General features: G+C 38.8%; 2 protein-coding genes across 4 annotated transcripts in view; one reads left to right on the top strand and one right to left on the bottom strand.

The window, feature by feature from the left end:
- adcy7 (adenylate cyclase 7) overlaps window positions 1–6,019 on the top strand; it is a 64,069-nt gene extending 58,050 nt beyond the window's left edge. For both annotated transcript variants that reach the window (XM_019360464.2, XM_005447656.4), the window contains 3 exons: window positions 499–613; window positions 4,147–4,271; window positions 4,712–6,019. In XM_019360464.2, the coding sequence (XP_019216009.1) occupies window positions 499–613; window positions 4,147–4,271; window positions 4,712–4,858 (387 nt within the window). In that variant the 3' untranslated portion in view covers window positions 4,859–6,019. The remainder of the gene's footprint in view (window positions 1–498; window positions 614–4,146; window positions 4,272–4,711) is intronic.
- brd7 (bromodomain containing 7) lies at window positions 5,638–18,334 on the bottom strand. Of its 2 annotated transcripts, XM_003437665.5 has the most exons (17): window positions 18,181–18,334; window positions 17,599–17,792; window positions 17,382–17,475; window positions 17,237–17,294; window positions 16,923–17,067; window positions 16,324–16,434; window positions 15,050–15,219; window positions 14,196–14,310; window positions 12,773–12,848; window positions 12,020–12,127; window positions 11,793–11,928; window positions 10,544–10,655; window positions 10,381–10,428; window positions 9,632–9,713; window positions 7,973–8,116; window positions 6,301–6,441; window positions 5,638–6,206 (listed from the first exon to the last, which is right to left on the bottom strand). In XM_003437665.5, the coding sequence occupies exons 1-17, from the start codon at window positions 18,227–18,229 to the stop codon at window positions 6,145–6,147; spliced, it is 1,845 nt and encodes a 614-aa protein (XP_003437713.1). In that variant the 5' UTR covers window positions 18,230–18,334; the 3' UTR covers window positions 5,638–6,144. The 2 variants fall into 2 exon arrangements, with proteins under 2 accessions (XP_003437713.1, XP_013126645.1); XM_013271191.3 differs by lacking the exon at window positions 10,381–10,428.
- Window positions 18,335–19,225: the final 891 nt, after the last annotated feature.

Raw genomic sequence — 19,225 nt, 5'->3', positions numbered from 1 at the left:
TGTGATGTCTTGATAAACTGAGCAGATATTTGAGGTTTACACAGCTACATTCTCGCCTGAAAATATGTTAAACGTTTATTTTGTGACCAGAAAGAATAAAAAGAGTGATATTAAAACTAACTAGCTGCCGCCATTGTTGAAAACTGAGCAGGGCCGCGCTATGAATTCTGGGACGCAGCTTCTTCTTCTTCGGGGTTTAACGGCAGCTGGCATCCTTGTACATGCAGTGCTGCCATCTTCTGTTTCAGTCTGTTATTACACTCTTAAATCCTACTACTTATTCCTGCGTCTTTGGGATCTTACAAAGCTTCAAACGATGTGTCGACTATTAAATTAGTCGTCGACGATTTTAATAGTCGACGTAATCGTGACTAGTCAACTAATCGTGGCAGCCCTACTTCAGACCAGGGTCGGGCTTTAACTTTAACTGTTTTAAAGCAAGCCATGACCAAACCTCATAATTAGGCTGCGGACTGACATCACTCTGTGTTGTTTTAGGACAGAGAACGGCAACACGCCCAGATAGGGATCATGGTAGAGTTTGCCATCGCTCTGATAGGCAAGCTAGATGGCATCAACAGACATTCCTTCAATAGCTTCAGGCTTCGTGTGGGTGAGTGTGCATAAACCTTTAATTCAGTAAATACTGCATTGTGCAGCCTCCATCTCTGTTAAGGCTGGCACAGGTTTCCTTGGTTACTCAGCACATGATTGGCATTCATGTACTGTTCTTGCAGCGAGAGTACTAGCATTCACTGACACTTGATTATTAGGTTGTTAAAAGCTCATGCCTATAAAAATAGTCACAGAATTTCTGGAGTTACATGATGATTAATTCATAAACATAAAGCGACATTTGAGGCATTTTCTTTGTGTTAAAGCAGTTCCCACTTTATATCAGGTTGAGCCATGCATAAATTACTCCACTGTAGTGTGGTGGAATATTTTTCCTAGTTACCCTAAAAATAAAAAGAAGAACGCTATATGAGAAATGTCATTGGCCATAGTAAGTTCTCCCGCAGACCCTCTTTTCTTAGTGACAATCTGGGATTTAATGAAGCAATAATGCTTCTATTGTGTAGAGCTGAATAGGCTCTACATATGATAGAAGGGACTCTGATCTTATGCCAGTTAACTTCCGCTTGCATACATATAGGACTAGAAGAGTACATCATGCAGGGTAAAACATGTACATGTAAATATAAGCATTTCAATTGCATACCCTGCTCTGAGTTTTACCTTTGTAAACACTGGGGCTTTTTTCTGGATTAAGATTTTTAAGAGTTTTGCATGGTTTGTAAATGTTGTTTTTGTAATGTCTCAAAATCGAGGCCCACAGGTGAAATCTGGCCCTTTTGTAACTTTGAATCTGGGTTCTTAGTAAACTTTATCCTAGCTAGTTGTAGCTGTGATCTACACAGTGGCACGCATGCTGTCCACATATAAAACTAAGAAGCTGGCGCGCACACAGTGCAACAAAATGAGTGTTGATGCTGACTACAGAAAGTTTTAAGAGTGATTGGAGATGGAATAAACTATGTCGTTTAAAGAAAATGGGCCAAAAGATTGTTGCTGCGAAGCAATTTCTGTTTTGCAGCACATTAAGCATGTTAAAGAGACAACGAGCTAATGCCATGCCAAGGAAACTGGAATTTAGTGAGACTTGTGATAACTTACTGGGTTTTCATCCGAACTGTACTCAAACCTTAAGGTCACATTTGCCTTTCTTATCGGCAATAACTTGTTGATTATGATGGATCCTGAAGCTACTACCTCACTGACGTTCTGGTTTAAAAACATCACTTTCACATACCAGCAGAGCTGTGGAGCCCGGGTCAAGTAACAGCACAGCTTCAGAAGGTCACAAAACTGAAAACCGTTAGAACAAAATGTTTCTTTCAGCCTAATTTCAAAGTGATCACGCTGTAAAGGCAAGTTTAGTTTTTGTGTGCAGCCAATTTCAAGCAGAAACCTTAGGCTGTACAAGGATCTTCCTGTGCAGTTAGGAGAGGTAAGACGTGTAGGTAAACATGCAAAATGTTACCGATTCACCTCAGGATGTACTGGGTTTATTGTCCAGTACTATCAGTAGCTCTCATATTCAGCTTTGTGAAACAGAGCCCATCATTTCAGATGCATCTTTTCCTTTTATTTTTACTGCTTTCTATGTGGTTCCTTTTACCAATACGGATCAGTTACTATGAGCCGCTTTAGTCCATCAAATAGCAGGAAGCGAATGTTTTACTCAAATATAGAGCCAGAACCTTTTAGAGAGTCTGACAAACATCATCCTCCGCTTTTTGTGTCTACAGTCCTGACATCTATGATAAAACAATCAAAACATTTACATTTTTGGAGTTAAAAATGCACATAGTACAAACAGTGAAATTTTTAATTGAGTGGCATCATTTTTCCTTATCAGTGGCTGTGTGCAATCACCTTAAAACCTCCTTTGTGTGTTTATTAAAAAGATATACATTCTCTTTAATGCACTCAGAGCCTGAGTACAGTCATTGATTAGAAGATTTGTTTCCCGTTAGTCACCTAATGTTGTGAACAGCTTTGCACTACAAGTTAAAACAATAGTTTAAAACGACTGACGACAAGGCAGAATAAGGCTTGATGCCTGTTGAGAGCCTCGCTTCCAGTATAGGGTCACCACACATTTTATGAGTTTCATGCATAGTGCTGGACTGGACTCCTTCAACAAGCTGCTGGAAATATTCCTCGGAGTATTTTGGTCCATATAGACATGATAACATCGCACGGTTGCTACAGATTTGTTGACGTAAATCTCCTGTTCCACCACATTCCTAAGGTGCTCTGTTTTGTTGAAATCTGGTGACTGTAGAGGCCAGTTGTGGAGTACAGTGAAATTATTGTCATATTTGAGAAATCAGTTGGTGGTTTGAGCTTTGTGACATGGAACACTATCCTGGTGGAAGCATTTGTCAAAAGATGGGATCAAAAGATGAGACCCAAAGTGTGCCGAGAAAATTTACTCCATACCATTATGCCTCCACCAACAGCCTGTACTCCACCAACAGCCTGTACGAGGCAGGCTGGATCCCTGCTGTTATGCTGTTTACACCAAATTCTGACCCATCTGAATGTTGCAGCAGGAATCGAGACTCATCAGGCCAGAGAACGTTTTTCCAGTCTTTCTACCAAATTTTAGTGAGAATCGTAGCTTCACTGTTTTGCTTCACAGTCTTCTGTATGTGAATGTATGCCTCACGTGCATTCATTATCTTTGTCATTAAAAACGAAAAGAAAACATGGCAAGAAAACTGGATTGCTTACCCAATCCAGCCACCCCGTGACCCTGGATTGGGTAAGCAGAACAAAAATGAAAGGAAGGAGATGGTCAGAAAGATCAGAATAACAAGTGCAGGCATTTCAGAAAAATTGTTAACACTTGAATAAAATTAAAACCCAGTAGGCGTGTTTTTTCAAAAGGTTCATATTATATTTTGAATCCATCTGATTCAGAATACCTGCGTATGCTGATTTGAAGCTTGTTTCTGCCGGGGCCCATAGTCTTGCATTTATCAGAGTTAGACAGTAGAGGTTCTGTTTTATATTGGTTTAAAATACACAGAATTTCTCGATTTGTTTCATTCAGTAGTGTGATCAGTTGTGAAGTCTTTGCACTGAAACATCTTAATAATTACTGTGAACTTTTACATTTCTATCATGTTTTCATCGTGTTGTGATTTCCATTTAAAAGCAAATCCTACACTGTTTTAGACTCACCATGTCTTTAAGAGCAGTTACAGTATTGTCTGTGTCTTTTAGTCAGGTACTTCAGCATCTGCTGCACAAAAGCTTTTCTTTTAAAAATTTATGGGCTACTCAGAAAATTTCTGTTGTGGTCTAATGGCCTTGATTATAAACTGGTTGCAAACTAACAGCACTGTATTAATGCATTAAAACGTTTCTTTAATTTCTTCCTAATATTTCACCTTTTCTGGTACCTCTGATCCTCTGTCACCTCAGCCTTCAGTAGATGAAATATTTTTCCTGTTCAGTCTTAGATTTTCATTCCGTTTTACCTCTGTAAACTCTGCACATGAACTTTACAGACTTCATTATAAAATACAGCATTAAACTTTAACATATCGGGGGGTTGTTTTCCTTCCACAGGAATTAATCATGGCCCAGTGATAGCCGGAGTAATCGGAGCAAGGAAACCTCAGTATGACATCTGGGGCAACACGGTCAATGTAGCCAGCAGAATGGAGAGCACTGGAGAGCTGGGAAAAATCCAGGTATGTTCTGTAAGGTCAAATGGTCACTTCTCACACAGCATATCTCAACATAGCTATCGCTGGATTTACAAAAGATCCCATTTCGAACTGGACTCGGGTTTTATTTTCCTTATCTATCTCAACTGCTGCAAAAATAAACTCCGCCTGTCCTTAACCAGCCACGAGAACATCCTCTGAGAAAACCGTTACATTGTTTCTTCCTCTTCCAATTGCACTTTATGCTCTGTATCACATTTATTGGCAGATCAAAAGCTATTCATGCTTTAACTTGATAAAATATGTAAATTACTTGGGAATCAAAGCCATTAGCAGAGGCAAAGTGCCACCTGAGATGCGTATTGTTTAATGTAGTCACAGGAAAATGATTTTGCTGCAAGGAAGGTCTCGCACTGAATTTGGGCTAATCCAATTTCCTTTCCGTTTGCTTTGCCTGCTTTCAGGTAACAGAGGAAACGTCTCTCGTGTTGCAGGATCTGGGCTACTCGTGCGAGTGTCGAGGACTAATCAATGTGAAGGGGAAAGGGGAGCTCAAAACTTTCTTTGTGTGCACCGATATGAGCAAGCAGCAAGGTATGGGTCTGAGCTGAAGCCAGGTCAATGCTGCAAAAAGAACTGGAGACAAAATGGTTTACAGACTCCTGCTGGTCAGACATGCGGACCTGATAGCTGTGTTCCTGTGATGTTGCTGAATTAAGGATTTTTAAAGGAACTGCTTATTTGCTGTGTGGTGGATATTGCATTCAACACTCAGCATCTCATGGTTGGATCAGGAGATGACTGAGGAGATGGTCAGTATGTACAATCACCATCTTTTTCTAGTCACAAACACAGTGACACAAGTGATCGATCACTTTTGTACTATTTTCCATGTCTGTAATCTTACGTGATAGAAAAAAACGTGTATTGTACTAAAGCCAAATGCAATTGAGATTTTGGATGACCATTTTGGTCCTTTAAAACAAAAAATAGAGGGTGGAAATATCCCAAGTGGATTCTGTTTGAATCTGAATTTGAAACTTGTATGGGTTCCGGTTTGAGAGGCGATGGACACCGTTGCTGTTACTGTGTAATGAGCCAGACATAAATGTGTTAAGCTGTTTCAATGTCAGAAACCAGCTGTACAGAAGACAGGGAAACTTCTCTTGCTCCCATCTATAGAAGTAAATCTAGTAAGCTTTACTTTGTGGCTAAACTGCAAATCCTGAAGCAGATTAAGATTAGGTTTCCATCACTTTGTGGTCTTTATGTGACCTTATAGGAATTCCAGCTGTGCTGTTTGGCCTTAGGAACAATAATTTAATATTAAGATATGTACTGTGTTTCAGGAGGAAATACATTTTCTTTATGTATGCCATCTGTGTAAGTGTTTAATCTGCTCAGATAAGAAATCCATTTTCAGCATCTTTGCCTGCCTGTCTCCATATATGCTGCGATGAAGGGTATCTGTGACGCTCTCTTCGATGTCCTCGATCTGTTTGATCTAACAACCTGCCTGCTGTGAATGTTTTTCTGGCCCCAGCTCAGAGACCACTTAAACTGATCTGGATCACTTTCTGTGCCTCTGAAACTTGTCTTGTGGCCTTATCTTCTAAGACCAACATTTTGTCTGTAATTGTGGTTACATAATATTAACAACAATAATAATAATGTACTGGCCTTTCCGTGAACAAATGTGACATTGACTTTTGTACAGTTACAGAATGTAATAAATGTTTTAAGTCTGCAGTTTGTCACGCAGCGTTACACAAGAGCCAAGGTTGTTGGTTTTTATTAAAAAAGGTTTATTGGCTGAAAAGCATACAAATGTAACACAAAAAGCACTTTTTGTACAAAACTTAAGTTATTACACTGAATGAGAGTGTTTGGAATTTCATTACACAGCGATGACTGGAACATCTGGACAACTGGTCTCCATGGCTTCAGCCGTGTCCTGCACTGAAAACATGGAAAAGTTCTCGTCTGAAATTTTCAGTTTTTTGTTAAGGTTACATACTGCATTTCACACAACTTAAGAGAAACTGCCTTTTACCTGTAGTGAGGTCTATGAAGAGCTCAGGTGGGTCTGGAGGGGCAGCAATGCCCATGGCCTTCCTGATGCCGTAGATACTGCTGACATCACATGGGGCCACCTGACTAGTCAGCTCAGCCAAGTTTGATGTCACTTTCTCAGCTGTAAAGGTAGGAGGATGAACATGAAGACAGCAGGAAATTAAGATATTAAGAAAAAGCAGATAAAAAAAAAAAAAAAACAGATGTAGGACTGGTTGTATTTACCAGGCCTACGTCTGTTTTTTTTTTTTTTAAATCTATATATCTATTGATACTCTGACTTGGATCAGCTGCTGTTTGTTTTTGCAGCTCCAAACATGTTGGCAACAGAGTGTCCTCTGGTGGGCAAAACAGGCAACACTCATAGTTGAAGGGTGTTTCTCACATCTCTCCTTTACTTTAATTTTCATTTATTAACTGTTATATACACAGATACAGACGTATCGAGAAATGGCTAATAATATTAAATGTGATAGCAGGAGCATGCTGCTGACATGTTTATCATGGTGACAACACTCGAGACAAGATAACGGAACTGCTATTAACCTTGTTATTATATTAATTAAATTATCCTACATTTTAATGTTGAACTGAATAAAGAAACAGCTTCCTGTCTTTACACTTAACATGATTTGATTGGCTGGTGCCTGTATTGGCATTCTACATGACTAACTATTAAGTTATCAGTACAAACAGCGAGTGAGAGAAAGAAAGGAAAAAAAACATGAACTGAACCACATTTCTTAAGAACTGTTACATCCATTACAAAATGTCACTTTACAGGAAGTGACCTCAGGAAAACCAGCTGATATGTTGATACATGTTGATAGCTGGAAGTGGCTTAAATATATGGTTTAAATGCTCCAACGTGGAAAGGAAGCAATCAATGAATCATCCTAAATCAGTGAGTCAACAGATGGGCAAGTTTGCGAAATTGTATTTAAAAAAAAAACAAAACATTTCATTCTTGTCCTGTTGTAAGATAATCAGCCTAGTGTGGCTGACTGTACTTACAGTAATTGACCTTTTTTTGTTTAAAGTCGCCTACATTTTGATGCTGAACTGAATAAGTAACTAGCTCCTTCGGTTTAATTTGATTGGCTGGTGCCTGGCTGGCATTCCACAAGGCTGACTCTTTAAGTTATCAGAACAACACTACTTGTTACAGCATGTAACAATTCAGTTCAGCAATGCATGAAGTCACATCATCCTAAGTAACAATTTACTGAGTAAAAAGGTTATTTTAAACACAAAAGTATTAAATGGTGATCAAGGACAACCATTTATCTGAAAACCCCACTAATTGTAAATATAGCCTATGAAATTAAAGGTCTCTTTTTAATTTTATAAAGTCATCTAAAATAGAGAGCTACGTATTGCCATTCAGCATAAAAGTTCTTTTCCACAAAATGTGTCTCTTAAAGAAGACAAATTTTGGCACAGGTTACATCAAAATGTGTTTTTTTTTTTCCTCTGGGTTCACTCTTTTAAAGAAAAATATTCTGGAAAGGGGCTCCCAGTGATCTGAATCAGGCCAATGTCTAACACACCTGTGAAGGATGCAGGCTACTGAGGTAAATGAAGTGTTGTTCGAGTTCTACAGCTGACTTCAGTGGAAGAACAAAGACGCCCATGCACTATGAGGCTCTTACCCAGCTCCAGCTCCTTGGCAGTCGGGGCCAGCAAGCAGATCATGTTTGGTGGCTGCTTGGCGCTCAGACGTTCCCTCTGAACTTCCTGCAAGTTGCGCAGGAGCTTTGTAGTCTCGTCCAATTTCTGCTGGATGTTCAGGGCTTCTGTGTGAGGGAAGGAGAACACGCAGCGAGTAAATACTTCCTCTGAGTTCCTCCAGTTACCTTCTGGTACCCCCCCAATCATTTCTAACACAATATATCCACTGTTTCTGAGCCCTGACACAGACCCCCGAGTTCTCGTGTTACATCAATACTCGAAGGTGCTGAAAGCTGATGACAGAAGAACTCTAGAAAGATCTCAAAGGAAACATAATAGGATGATGGACAGCTAATATGTCACTCAAACAGTTTTAGACATTAAAATGTTTACATTATATACAATCTTGACAGAACAATGAGCCACGGTACGCTTACATAAAGGTATACGTAGGGAGAACAAATATTATAATAAATAATGGCCATGAATTTTAAAAAGTACCATGACAGATTTTTTGGTCATATCCCCAATACTATGTGAACTTGTATTTTTCTGATTCTCATTTCTCTTCGCAACAGCACGAGGCAGGTCCTTAAGCTGCATATAGTGCCACAACTCTTCTTATTTCCTGCCATCAAGAAAAGGCATTAAAAATATTTCTGCTGAGTTAAAAATTAATACCACTAAGAAGGAAAATAAATCCCTTTTTGATTGTCATACCATCAAAGAATGATGGGAAGCCAGTGGGGACATTAACAGTGCATTCATGCAGAATAATTGAAAAAATACATTCCCGTGTTGGCTTTGTCATCTCAGTTTTATTTAAATAGCAACAGCATTCATCCAAAGGTACGTTTAATTGTAAAGATAAAGATCCTGCAAAAAATTGGGACTGTAAGAATTATGACACGAGAACTGAAGGTCTGCAAACTTGTATCATAATGCCATCATGCTCTATCACAATATCCATTTTAGGATGTTAATGCTCAGCTAGATCCTGGTAGTCTGGTGAGTGCTGTGATATTTAAAGATGGGTTTTTTTTCTCCGGGTAAATTTTAGTATTTTGATGATCATGTTTATGATCAAGTGGTGTTTCCTGTGGTAAAAAACAACCAAAAGCCCAGGTATGAACTGAACCACTTAAGAATTGTTAGGGTCAGGGTTGTAGTGACTGAAAGTTTCCTGTGGATGTAGATCTACATCTGTATGTAGATGTAGAACACTAGGTGCCTGGTTTGGCAAAAATTTTCATCACAACTACTAAGGTCACAAGTTTTTGATCATGTAATTAACACAGATCCAGGGCTAAAGGCGAGGGGGGCAGTGACAAAAGATGAACTAAATGTGCCCATCAATGTAATTTGGGCTTTTGGGTGGGGAAAAAAAAAAAAAGGTAAAGTGGAGGTGCCTGAATGACAAAACAAGAGCATGATTGCAAAACAGAATTCAGCACAACAACCGTTTTATCTTGATTAGCTTGTTTTTATCATTGAAACATGAAAAACATTCATGACATGTGTTTATAGTGCTTTCTAAAGGAACCAAATTAAACATTTTTAAAGACTTCAAGATGTTCTGATCATTCCTAAAAGTATAATTAGCTGCAACTTTAAATACAGAAGAAAGTCAGACGTTTTACCCTCAGAAAGCTCCTCAGTCATCTGCAGGCCTGCAGCAGAGCGCAGGAAATCCAGTCTGTCAGATGCTTGGGGGTCAGCTACCTACCAAAGACAGAGGGGAAACAACATGGTTAGTTAGATTAGAAAAATGCATTCCACACTGGAGATAAAGGGAACATCACAATCTTTTGAAGCTTCTTTTGTCATGCTACTTCTTCACTACAATAAAATCAGGCCTAATCAAAAGCTGCAACACCCGAGCAGGGGATGAGGGTAAACTGGAGGGCGGCCAAAAACAGCAAAAAGCTAGCACAGAGGGCCGCTGTGTGTCTGACGGTGGGCCCCTGCTCTGGTTTCCTCTACTGCTCTGAGGAGCGATTCAGCTTCAGTCAGTGGGCAGTAGAGGAAAACAGTCCTCTCAAAATTCTCCAACAGCGGGCCTTGAGCATGTAGCACTGCTGTGTTTTAAAAGGAAATGTTCTTTCCATCCTTACGCCAGGCCCCTGCTATGTTGACACAGCTGGTGGATGCAGCAGTCATCAGCTGAGGCCATCTATAACACAAATTAAATCCATGGGGTATAATGGAGGAGCACGTGATATGCTTTGCACTGAACAGCAGCAGCTTCAAAAGCAGTGCTGATGAGGATGAGTGGCTCCGGTTTTGTATTACATAGCGAATGCTGGCACTCGTCACTCGACACCTCACGGACATTTCTATTACATGCTGCACATTTTTTGATCAGGGTTTCAGCTCCAGATTCTCTCACCTCCATGCCATCCTTGTCCTCTTGTATAATTGACAGCTGCTCTACTTGCTGGAGGAAAAAATGACAAAACAACCCCCAAAGCAAAGTAAAAACATTTAGTCAACTGGAAGACTTTCATGTCCTGAAACAAAAAACAACAAATGACGTCAAAGAAAAAGCTTACTTGCTCGGTGTCCTTCAGGATTCTTGAATGCTCTCCGTTTGTCACTGCATCCAGGAAGTTGTCTGCCAGTTTGTACACATACTCTTCTGATTTGGCCAGGAACTCTGACAAGCTGCCAAACAACCAAACAAACAAAATTTTACTACAGTTATTTCCTATGCAGCAGCGGTGTAAAAGTCTGAATCATTTTGTTGACTGAGAATAATGACAAGTAGTTGATACTGACACTCCTGCAAATTGGTGGAAAAATAACTGCACCTCCTACACAACCAGTTGAATAAGGATGTGCTACTAATGGTAATTACAGATTTTCATTAATCTGTAAACAAAATCATACTGTGCTTTTCCGTTTAGAGGAAAAAATAGACACAAGAGACAATGAGCATGTGGTAACAATAAGCTAAATACATATAGTACTGTGCAAAAGCCTTAATTCATTCTTCATTTCTTTATATTTTGCAAGGAAAACATACATAAAAATACAATATTTATGGCAAAAAAAAGAGTCTGTGCAACTTGACAGCCACTGTTGAATACTGAGGCTCCTAGGTTGGGGGGAAAGAAAAAAACAGACTCCAGTATTTAATGGTCACAATATTGGTGTTATGTGACATATGCGGTCTGTTTGTCAACCTTTGATTTTGGAGTGCTCATCCTTCACAAGCATGAGAATGGCCAACATAAACTAGGTTTTATAAAAGGGGTGAGCAATTTATTTTCCCAAGGGGCCACATGAGAAACTGGGGGTGTTGTGAAGAACTGCACCGGTCCCAGTTTCCCATGGCCCCTTGGAAAAATTAATTGCTTACCCCCTTTTTTTTTTCTTTTTCTTTGAATCACCTTGCATTTACTGAACTTTTCAGTTGAATTATTTAAAGATCAACCATATATATGCATTTCCTTAAACTTCACCTAAAAATTATGTAGACAAATAAAATTTAAATTAAAATTCAGTCATGGATAACTAATGGTCCGCACTGGCTGCAACCTTCATCATAAAACGAACCCAACCTGTTATGAGCATGAACATCATGAGAGAATAAAACAGAAACAAGATGAAACTGAAGTGTACGAAGAGATGAAGGGTTGGAATCAGGGTGAGGCTCCGCTTACAGCTTACCTCCTCCTGACACAGAAAATCCAGTGGAAAAAGAGGAACATCTGGAAAGTAATCAGTGAGGAATGCCTCGCTGATGGTTTGCGTAAAAGCCACAGAGCTCGGGTCCTTCCACGGACACGTTGTTCATACCTGTCTGAGCCCTGGAGGCTGGACTCGTCTCCATAGAAAGAGTAGATAAGGTCAGAATCTTCCTTGCTGATGTTGGCAAAGCTGGAGTCGTAGGTTGGCGCGTAGGAGGTGAATGGCCCATAGTTCATGTAGGACACTGTGGAAAGTGCCGCACACAGATAATTTATTGTCTTTCCTTTGAGACTCTGATATCAACAATATGGAGAAACATAAAGGTAGAGCCATACCTGGAGTGATCCTGTTCCTCTTGTCCTCCCTGAAGCCCTGCAAGGTGTTCACACCGCTCTGCAGCCGGTTGGACATCATGCCGAGTTTCACAGGACAATAACCCACATCTGCAACAGCAAACACAGTTTTTTTCCCCCTCATTTCTGTGGCTGCATCATCATTTCTTTTATAGGTCTGGAAATACTAATCAACCATTAAAATTTCCCACAGTCATAGTTTACAGAAATGAAAATCAAAGAAGCCAAAGGAAACTTATATTTCACTTTTTTGTGTATAAAATGTTGTTATTTAAAGTGGATATATTATGCTTCTATATTTGTATTTTTGGACTTTACAAGAGTGGTGAAGCCTCTCAGTTCATCCACGGCCAGAGCCTACGACAGAAGCTGATGGTGTTTTCATTTATAACTGTGTGGGCTGCAGTGATGGAGTCGTGTAGTTACATTTCTAGGGTTTCAGAACAATTTGCGTTTGTAATGTATCTGTGATCTAGATTTAACACAGAAGTATAACTCCAACTGAAAACAGACTGTTTTAGCTCCTCTTTCTTTAAGCTGTTTCCTTCTGATTGGTTGTCCTACATAAACCCCTTTGAATCAAAATTCAAGCCTGCACTTGTGGCCTAAAGGGATTAATGGTGTATGTGCTGATCTTTTTACATTAAAGCCATATTCAATATGAACATCCACCGCTGTGGCAAATTGTAATAATTGGTCTAATTGAGCTCTTTTATAGTTCCAAAATAGTCTCACCTCCTGCTGAGGGATCTGCTGGGTTGAGGATAGCCAGAGTAGTGGAGCCATCTGACTTCCGCCTTGCAAACTCCAACTACAAAACAAATGAATTGTAAAACCACAGCTCAGTGAAAGAGGAATAAAAATAATGAGAAAATATTACATTATTGGATTGTAGTTAAATAATTAGATAAGACACAATGGACATCAGATAAATAACCATCACTGAATCTACAACATCGTCTCCAGAGTCTGAAACAAAAAAGAAGGCGTGGATATGTTTTAAACTGGGGCCCTTACTGGTTTTTAAACACAAAGCCTAATTTTTAAAGTAGAGTGCCAAAGCTATTTTGGCAAAACAAAAGCGGCAAAGCATTTTTATTCATGCTTTAAATCTCTGTGGTCACAGACTGCACACACAGCCTGTAAAAATAATAACACTAGCGAGCACTGATTACATACCACATCACAAAACTAAAAACACAGTGTCCAGAACATGTAACTCAAGTCATTTCAACCTTATGCAGCTGTTCTGTAATTCTAAAGAAATTACAAAAATGTAAAGTAAAAAACAGAAACTATTCTTCCACTATGATCTGTTTATTAATAAAAGGAAACATCAGTATATCTTGATTCAACTTTATGGGCCAAAATTCCTAAATGGGGCAAAATAGCGAGTGAGCGCAATCGCCAAATAGCGCTCAAGTTCAAAAAGTTTACAGCTCTTACAATTTTGTCCATTTGTAAATATTGAGAGTACTTTTTTTTCTGGTGCAACATATTAGTAAATCTGGCCCTTTGGGGTTAAACGAGGATCTGCTGGGGTTAGTTGATTCGCTTTGTCTTACTTTTTTCCTTCACCGAGAAAAAAAATTGAAAACATAAGTAAATATTTACAATTTACATGTAATGGAAATCTAAAAGGATTAATACATGTCTCATATTAGATTTTTCTTATCTAATCTGCAATGACTTTTCTTGATCCTGCTCTTCCATGTCTTTCTCATCTACCCTTCAGATCATTTCATTCAATTACTGCTTTCAACTTTCAGCAAGCTCTCGCTGGCTATGTACTCTAAAGCGAGTTAAATTACATCCGCACTTAAGTGTAAACGATTGGGAGTTGTTGTGCATAAGAAATTACACTACATAGATGAGTTTAACAGCTGCCCTCCATGGTTACCATTTTGCATCACAAGTGAACCATGGTGCAAAATGCGTTATACTGAGTGATAATGTGTTTAGTGTTGGAAATTTTGTCTAAATCAGTGAAAACTGTTTAAAATTTTCCCAAAAGAGCAAGTCATTCCACAAAGTAATTTAGAACATGCTTAGGAGAACGAGACCTGTAATACCATGACGCCATCTGAAACATTATGATCTAAAAGATCAGATATATCAGTTTGAAAGCGTGTTCTTGTGTTTAACCCTGCTTTCTCACATCAGACTGCAGCACTCTGTTGGACAGCTTTCCTCCAGACTCCTCAATGACCTTGCGTATTTCCTCAAGCTCTTTCTCTGCTTTTGCTGCTTCGTCCTTAGAGTCTTTGTCCTGTCTGCAAATGAAAAGCAAATTGAAAGATGCCAGATGATGACACACCATGACCGTGAATGTACTTTGTGGCAACAACAAAAAGTATACACACAGCAGAGAGGAAATTTTCAGGAGTGTTTCTGTTCATTGTATGCCCACAATCTGCTTTCATTCCTTTGATAATCTACCTGTGTGCTTTTGTGACGTCAACAAACACAATAAAGATTTTGAGACAGCATATTTTGTGAGATAAAAGGTAACTGAATGAAAAACAGCCTACTACGTGGCTTTCTGGGGCTCGTCCTCTTATAGTGAGTCATAATAAAATGCATAATGTCACCATACGGGTTCTGTTACATCACTAAGTTAAAACACAGCTGTAAAAGATGATAGCCAAGAAAAAACAAGCCCCAGCATGTCATCAGGCATTCCCCACATTCTCAGCCTCCAGCTCCACAGTGGAAAACAAGCTCACGGAAATCAACACAGTCCACTTATGGGAAACTGTTTCCACTCACATGCTGCATCTCTTCGTATTTCTCAGTTCTGCTGATACAAATGTGAAACCTTCTACTCTTTTAATTTTACAAATATGTAATTGTGTCAGGCCAACTGTAATTTTAAGGGGTTAAAATATTGACAGTATGGTCAGGAGTATTATTAAAATCCCTCTATGAATTGCAGTCTGGGCTCTCCAAGCTACACTTAAATGTGGCATCAAGGCTTAAGGACACGTGTGCAAAGTCAACATGTGAAAGGACCTGGGAGTGCTGGGTGTCTGTGACCTCTCGCTGCTGTCTGTAGTCGCAGGTCCCTCCTTGTTCTGGTCCAGAAAGGTGCTTGTTTGTTCCTCAGATTTCAAAGGTTGTTTGGCAGAAGGGTCAAGACCAGCCATAAAATCTATGCTTTGCTTCAGGCTGTCCAGCCTTTCCTATTAGGGAAGGTGGAAAAAAAGGCTTTTTACTTGGATTTAAGAAAGAGAAAAAAAATAACCAAGGAGAAGAAAACTGTCTGTGATGCTGAGTTTGTGAGCATCTGCTGCCCCCAACTGTTGCTTTGTTCCTAAAGCAAGGTTACAGCAGCCTGATTTACACAGATTATTTTACAGCAGGCTATTTATCAGTAGAGAACACCTGGGTCCTTATTTGAGTGCTGTTTTGGAACTTTTAGTACATAATTCACTTTTCTCCTGTCTCGATTATTGTAACTCACTTTTCATGTGGATCTTTAGATTACTAAGAGCCTGTTTTCAAATTGTCCAGAATGCAGCAGCTCTGCTGCTCACAAAAACAAAACATTTTAGTTAATTTTAAAATATTATTAAAAACACATAAAGCCCTACATGGCCAGGCTCCTGTCTAGATAACAGTGCTAGTGACTCCACATTCCAACAACTGGCCTCTCCGATCATCTGATTACAGTCTGTGAACTATTCCACACTCTTCCATTTTAAATCCAGAGACGACCAAGCTTTTGAAGTTGCAGCTCACAAAATTTGGTACACACTTCCTTGTTTTAAAAGACTGATGACAGCAAATTTTTATATGTTAACTTTTCTTAAAATGTTTGCCCGTTGTATGTAAGAACGAATGTAAGACTGTATGTTTCATTTTCTGTCTGTATGCTGGGTAGTACTATGGAACTATGTGTTTTAAAAAGTGCCATTCAAATAATGTTATGGTTATATAATTGTAACAGAAAAATCTGTGCATATTCATACAGTATGTTTGTGTCCATTTTTTATTGCTGACAGATGTCTACAAAAAAACTACAACAGCTGATGTGGACACAAATCGTAATTACAACTTTAAAATTACTGCAAAGTTTGTCATACATTAGGCTTTATAAAAATTTAGATCCACAAAAAATTATTTGAAATAATTTTAAATAATATATTTTGGGGGCTTTCAAACTGAAGTTTTCTGTTACCATGTGCAGTTTTAAAATAAAGCTTCTTAATTTTTAAAACTTGATGAACCCAAATTACCCCCAAGAAAAAGAGGTCAAAGAAAATGACGGTCCGAGGTCACAATACCTGGCTCAAGATCTTCATTCCAGAATGTAACAGTTTCCGTGCTGCTTTATGGTAGATTGTCTCAGGTTTGTTGTAAATCATGGCATTTTCACACATAATCCTGAAATCAACCTGCATCAATGACACATGTAACATTTTAAAGCATGACAAATACAACAGCTTCTGTTAGTTAAAACACACTAAAAATGTGTCCAAATGTGGCCTTTAGGGGAAAAAAAAATGCTTAAGATTTTAACATGATTTAAATTTTTTTGAATAAGATGAAGACATCATTGACAAAAAAGGTCACTCAGTTTTAGCAGTTTGATCAAACAAAGAAGTATAGTCTGCAAATTGCACTGAAGCTACTTGTCATCAAAGACAGGCAAAAAACATCACCTATCAGAACATATATTAAGAAGGAAAAATTACTGAATTTTCACCCAAAACAAGTATCATTAGTGGATGGGAACCCTCCATAAGCACCAGGTCAGTGTGTCCTACAGTAAGCTAGAGTATCAGCAATTACAAGAACTGTGTCTTTATACTTGAAAGAAGGGTTTAATTTCTTTCTTCCAACTGAATGCGATAGTACAACTGGCAGTAACACAGACATGTACCTTGAGTTCATCCAGTGACTGGTAGCACTCTTTCTTTACTTTGTCCTTCATTGTACTGAAGTCCATAGGACGCTTGATGACTGCAGAGTAACCAGGAGCAATGAGGTCTGTCACTGGAAATGAAAAGAACGCGTTCGGGTCTTTCCTGCAGAGAAGACACAAACAGTTTTTAGTCACAGAAATATCATTACCTAATGCGGTGAGTTGCTCACCTCATTATTTATAGATATTGCTAAATGTCAAATATTTAAACAATAAATAAAAATGCAAGTGCACAATTATCCCTGATCAATAGGTGATAAATGCTGCTGCACCTTTGGAGCTGCCTAATGAGCTGATTCAAAGCTTCCTGCAGAGGAGTCTGTTCTTTTTCTGTGGGAAAGAGCAAGATAACTTAAGATTCTTTCTACAACTTTGAGAATAAGTGTTGGTATTAATTTAGAAAATATTTAACATTACCTTCCTGTTTATCAATCTCTGAACGTATAGGAGTCCTGCTCTGCTCCCGGTCATCATCTCCATCTGCATCCTGCCCTTTCTTCTTCTTAGTTACCTAAAACAAACAAACAAACAAACAAACAAACATACATACATACATTAAATTCACACACACACTACCCTTAAAATATTTAACATTATATGGCAAATTATCTATAACAACAGATATGATGTTTACCTTCTTCTTCCCTTTTTCCTCCTCTGGTGACCCAAAGCTTTTCTCTTTATCCTTTTTCTTCTTCTTTTTCTTGTCTTTGGGTTTGTCAAAGTCAGCCGGCTGTTCATCATAAAAAGTGTCAAGGCTCGAGCTTCCTGTCGTCACTTCATTTCCGGACACTTTCAGCACCAGCTTCAGTGGTCTGTCTCCATATTCTGTACAAACAAATACCGATTAATAATAAAAAATAATGGTGTATGACTACAGTGAGAACATACGGCAGCTTAGGAAAGCTAGAAACAATAGCCGCTAATAACTAACTCGGAAGTCATTTAACTTACGCTGCAGGTCTAGCGAAAAATGTATTGTATTCACACATCACCACCTCAGTATTATTATTTTCCATTAAAAAAAATGATGGAAACATGTATAGATGTCCATATAACTAAGTCGGGAAGGTAGTTTAGCAATAAGCTAGTTTACCAACTAGCTCTATTGTCGTGCTAACTGTGGTACGATACAAAAACACAGGGGCTACGAGTTAATTTAAAATTTAAAAACGGTTTATTCTGATAAGCAGCTGAACTGTGTGGGATGAAATACCTTCATATCCATGTTTCTCGGACTTATGCTTTTTGTGCTTCTTGCCCATTGTCTATGTTTTGGTCTGCACCGGCGGCCAACTGCTGTGGCTGAGCACTGTGGTAGCGGAAGTAAAATTTCACCAGAGGCAGATACAAATGCAGCGTCGCCTGTCGGTGCGGCGGTGGTAATACCCGTGTCTATGGGTACGACCGCCATTTCAGCCGGAAGGAGGCGACATAACCTTTGAAATAAACTTCAATCACGGACCCAAGCCTGCACAACTGCCATTTGCCATGACCCCCCCCCCCTCACCCCTTTTAAAATAACATATGATAATAATCATTCACCTGGAGAAATCACTGTCAGCTAAAGTGCTCTTAAGCCACATACAAATACAGGGAGCACATGTAAGCCACACTCGGTTACATGTATCGATAATTCAGCACGCCTGAATCATATACAGAATGTCCATTTTCCTTTAATATATGGAATAGTAAAAAAAAAAATCGAGATGCTTAGAAGACATGTCCAACTGCAGTACTGTGAGTATAAACACATGCAACAAGAGAAAGTTCATGGTGAAAAGAAAGAATGTAGTATTGCACCTTTATGAAGCCAGGAAATTTGCAAGTGGCGCAATATTAGAAAAAACCTGAAGTAACAGCTTGTTACATGTTCGGATTACATCAAGATTCGGTTTTAGAACTGACATCAGACAACTGTTGACTGTATTCATCAGCAACCCTTTAATACACCTGGAGTGTTGCATAATGATGTGTTTAAATGATCCCTATATTTTGATTTTAATGCACTGGGTATACTTTTATTGTAATTTTTTCCATAACATTATTTCAGTGATTGAAATCAGTGCCTTAAGACCCAGACATATGTGTTCTATATGCAGCTAACCATGATAAGCCAAAGAAATTCTGGAGATGTTTTATGCAAAGACATTTTTTAGCCATAAACCATAATATTTTTCTAAATGTAAAAAGTTATTTGGGTTGTGCAAGACATCACAAAAAGAAAAACAATATTTCTGAAATCACAAACATTAAAAAGT

This window comes from Oreochromis niloticus, linkage group LG1, assembly GCF_001858045.2.
Source record: "Oreochromis niloticus isolate F11D_XX linkage group LG1, O_niloticus_UMD_NMBU, whole genome shotgun sequence".
Classification (NCBI taxonomy): domain Eukaryota; kingdom Metazoa; phylum Chordata; class Actinopteri; order Cichliformes; family Cichlidae; genus Oreochromis; species Oreochromis niloticus.
This window is presented reverse-complemented; position numbering and strand designations above follow the sequence as displayed.

What these genes read in the sequence shown, in the direction of transcription:
- brd7 (XM_003437665.5), bottom strand. Translation starts at nt 18,229, where the DNA reads ATGGGCAAGAAGCACAAAAAGCATAAGTCCGAGAAACATGGATATGAA. An exon ending in AGTCACTGGATGAACTCAAG is followed by an intron (nt 16,435 to 16,922) that starts GTACATGTCTGT and finishes TCATTGATGCAG; the next exon opens with GTTGATTTCAGGATTATGTG. An exon ending in CAGACACCCAGCACTCCCAG is followed by an intron (nt 14,311 to 15,049) that starts GTCCTTTCACAT and finishes TTTCATTTGCAG; the next exon opens with ACAGGACAAAGACTCTAAGG.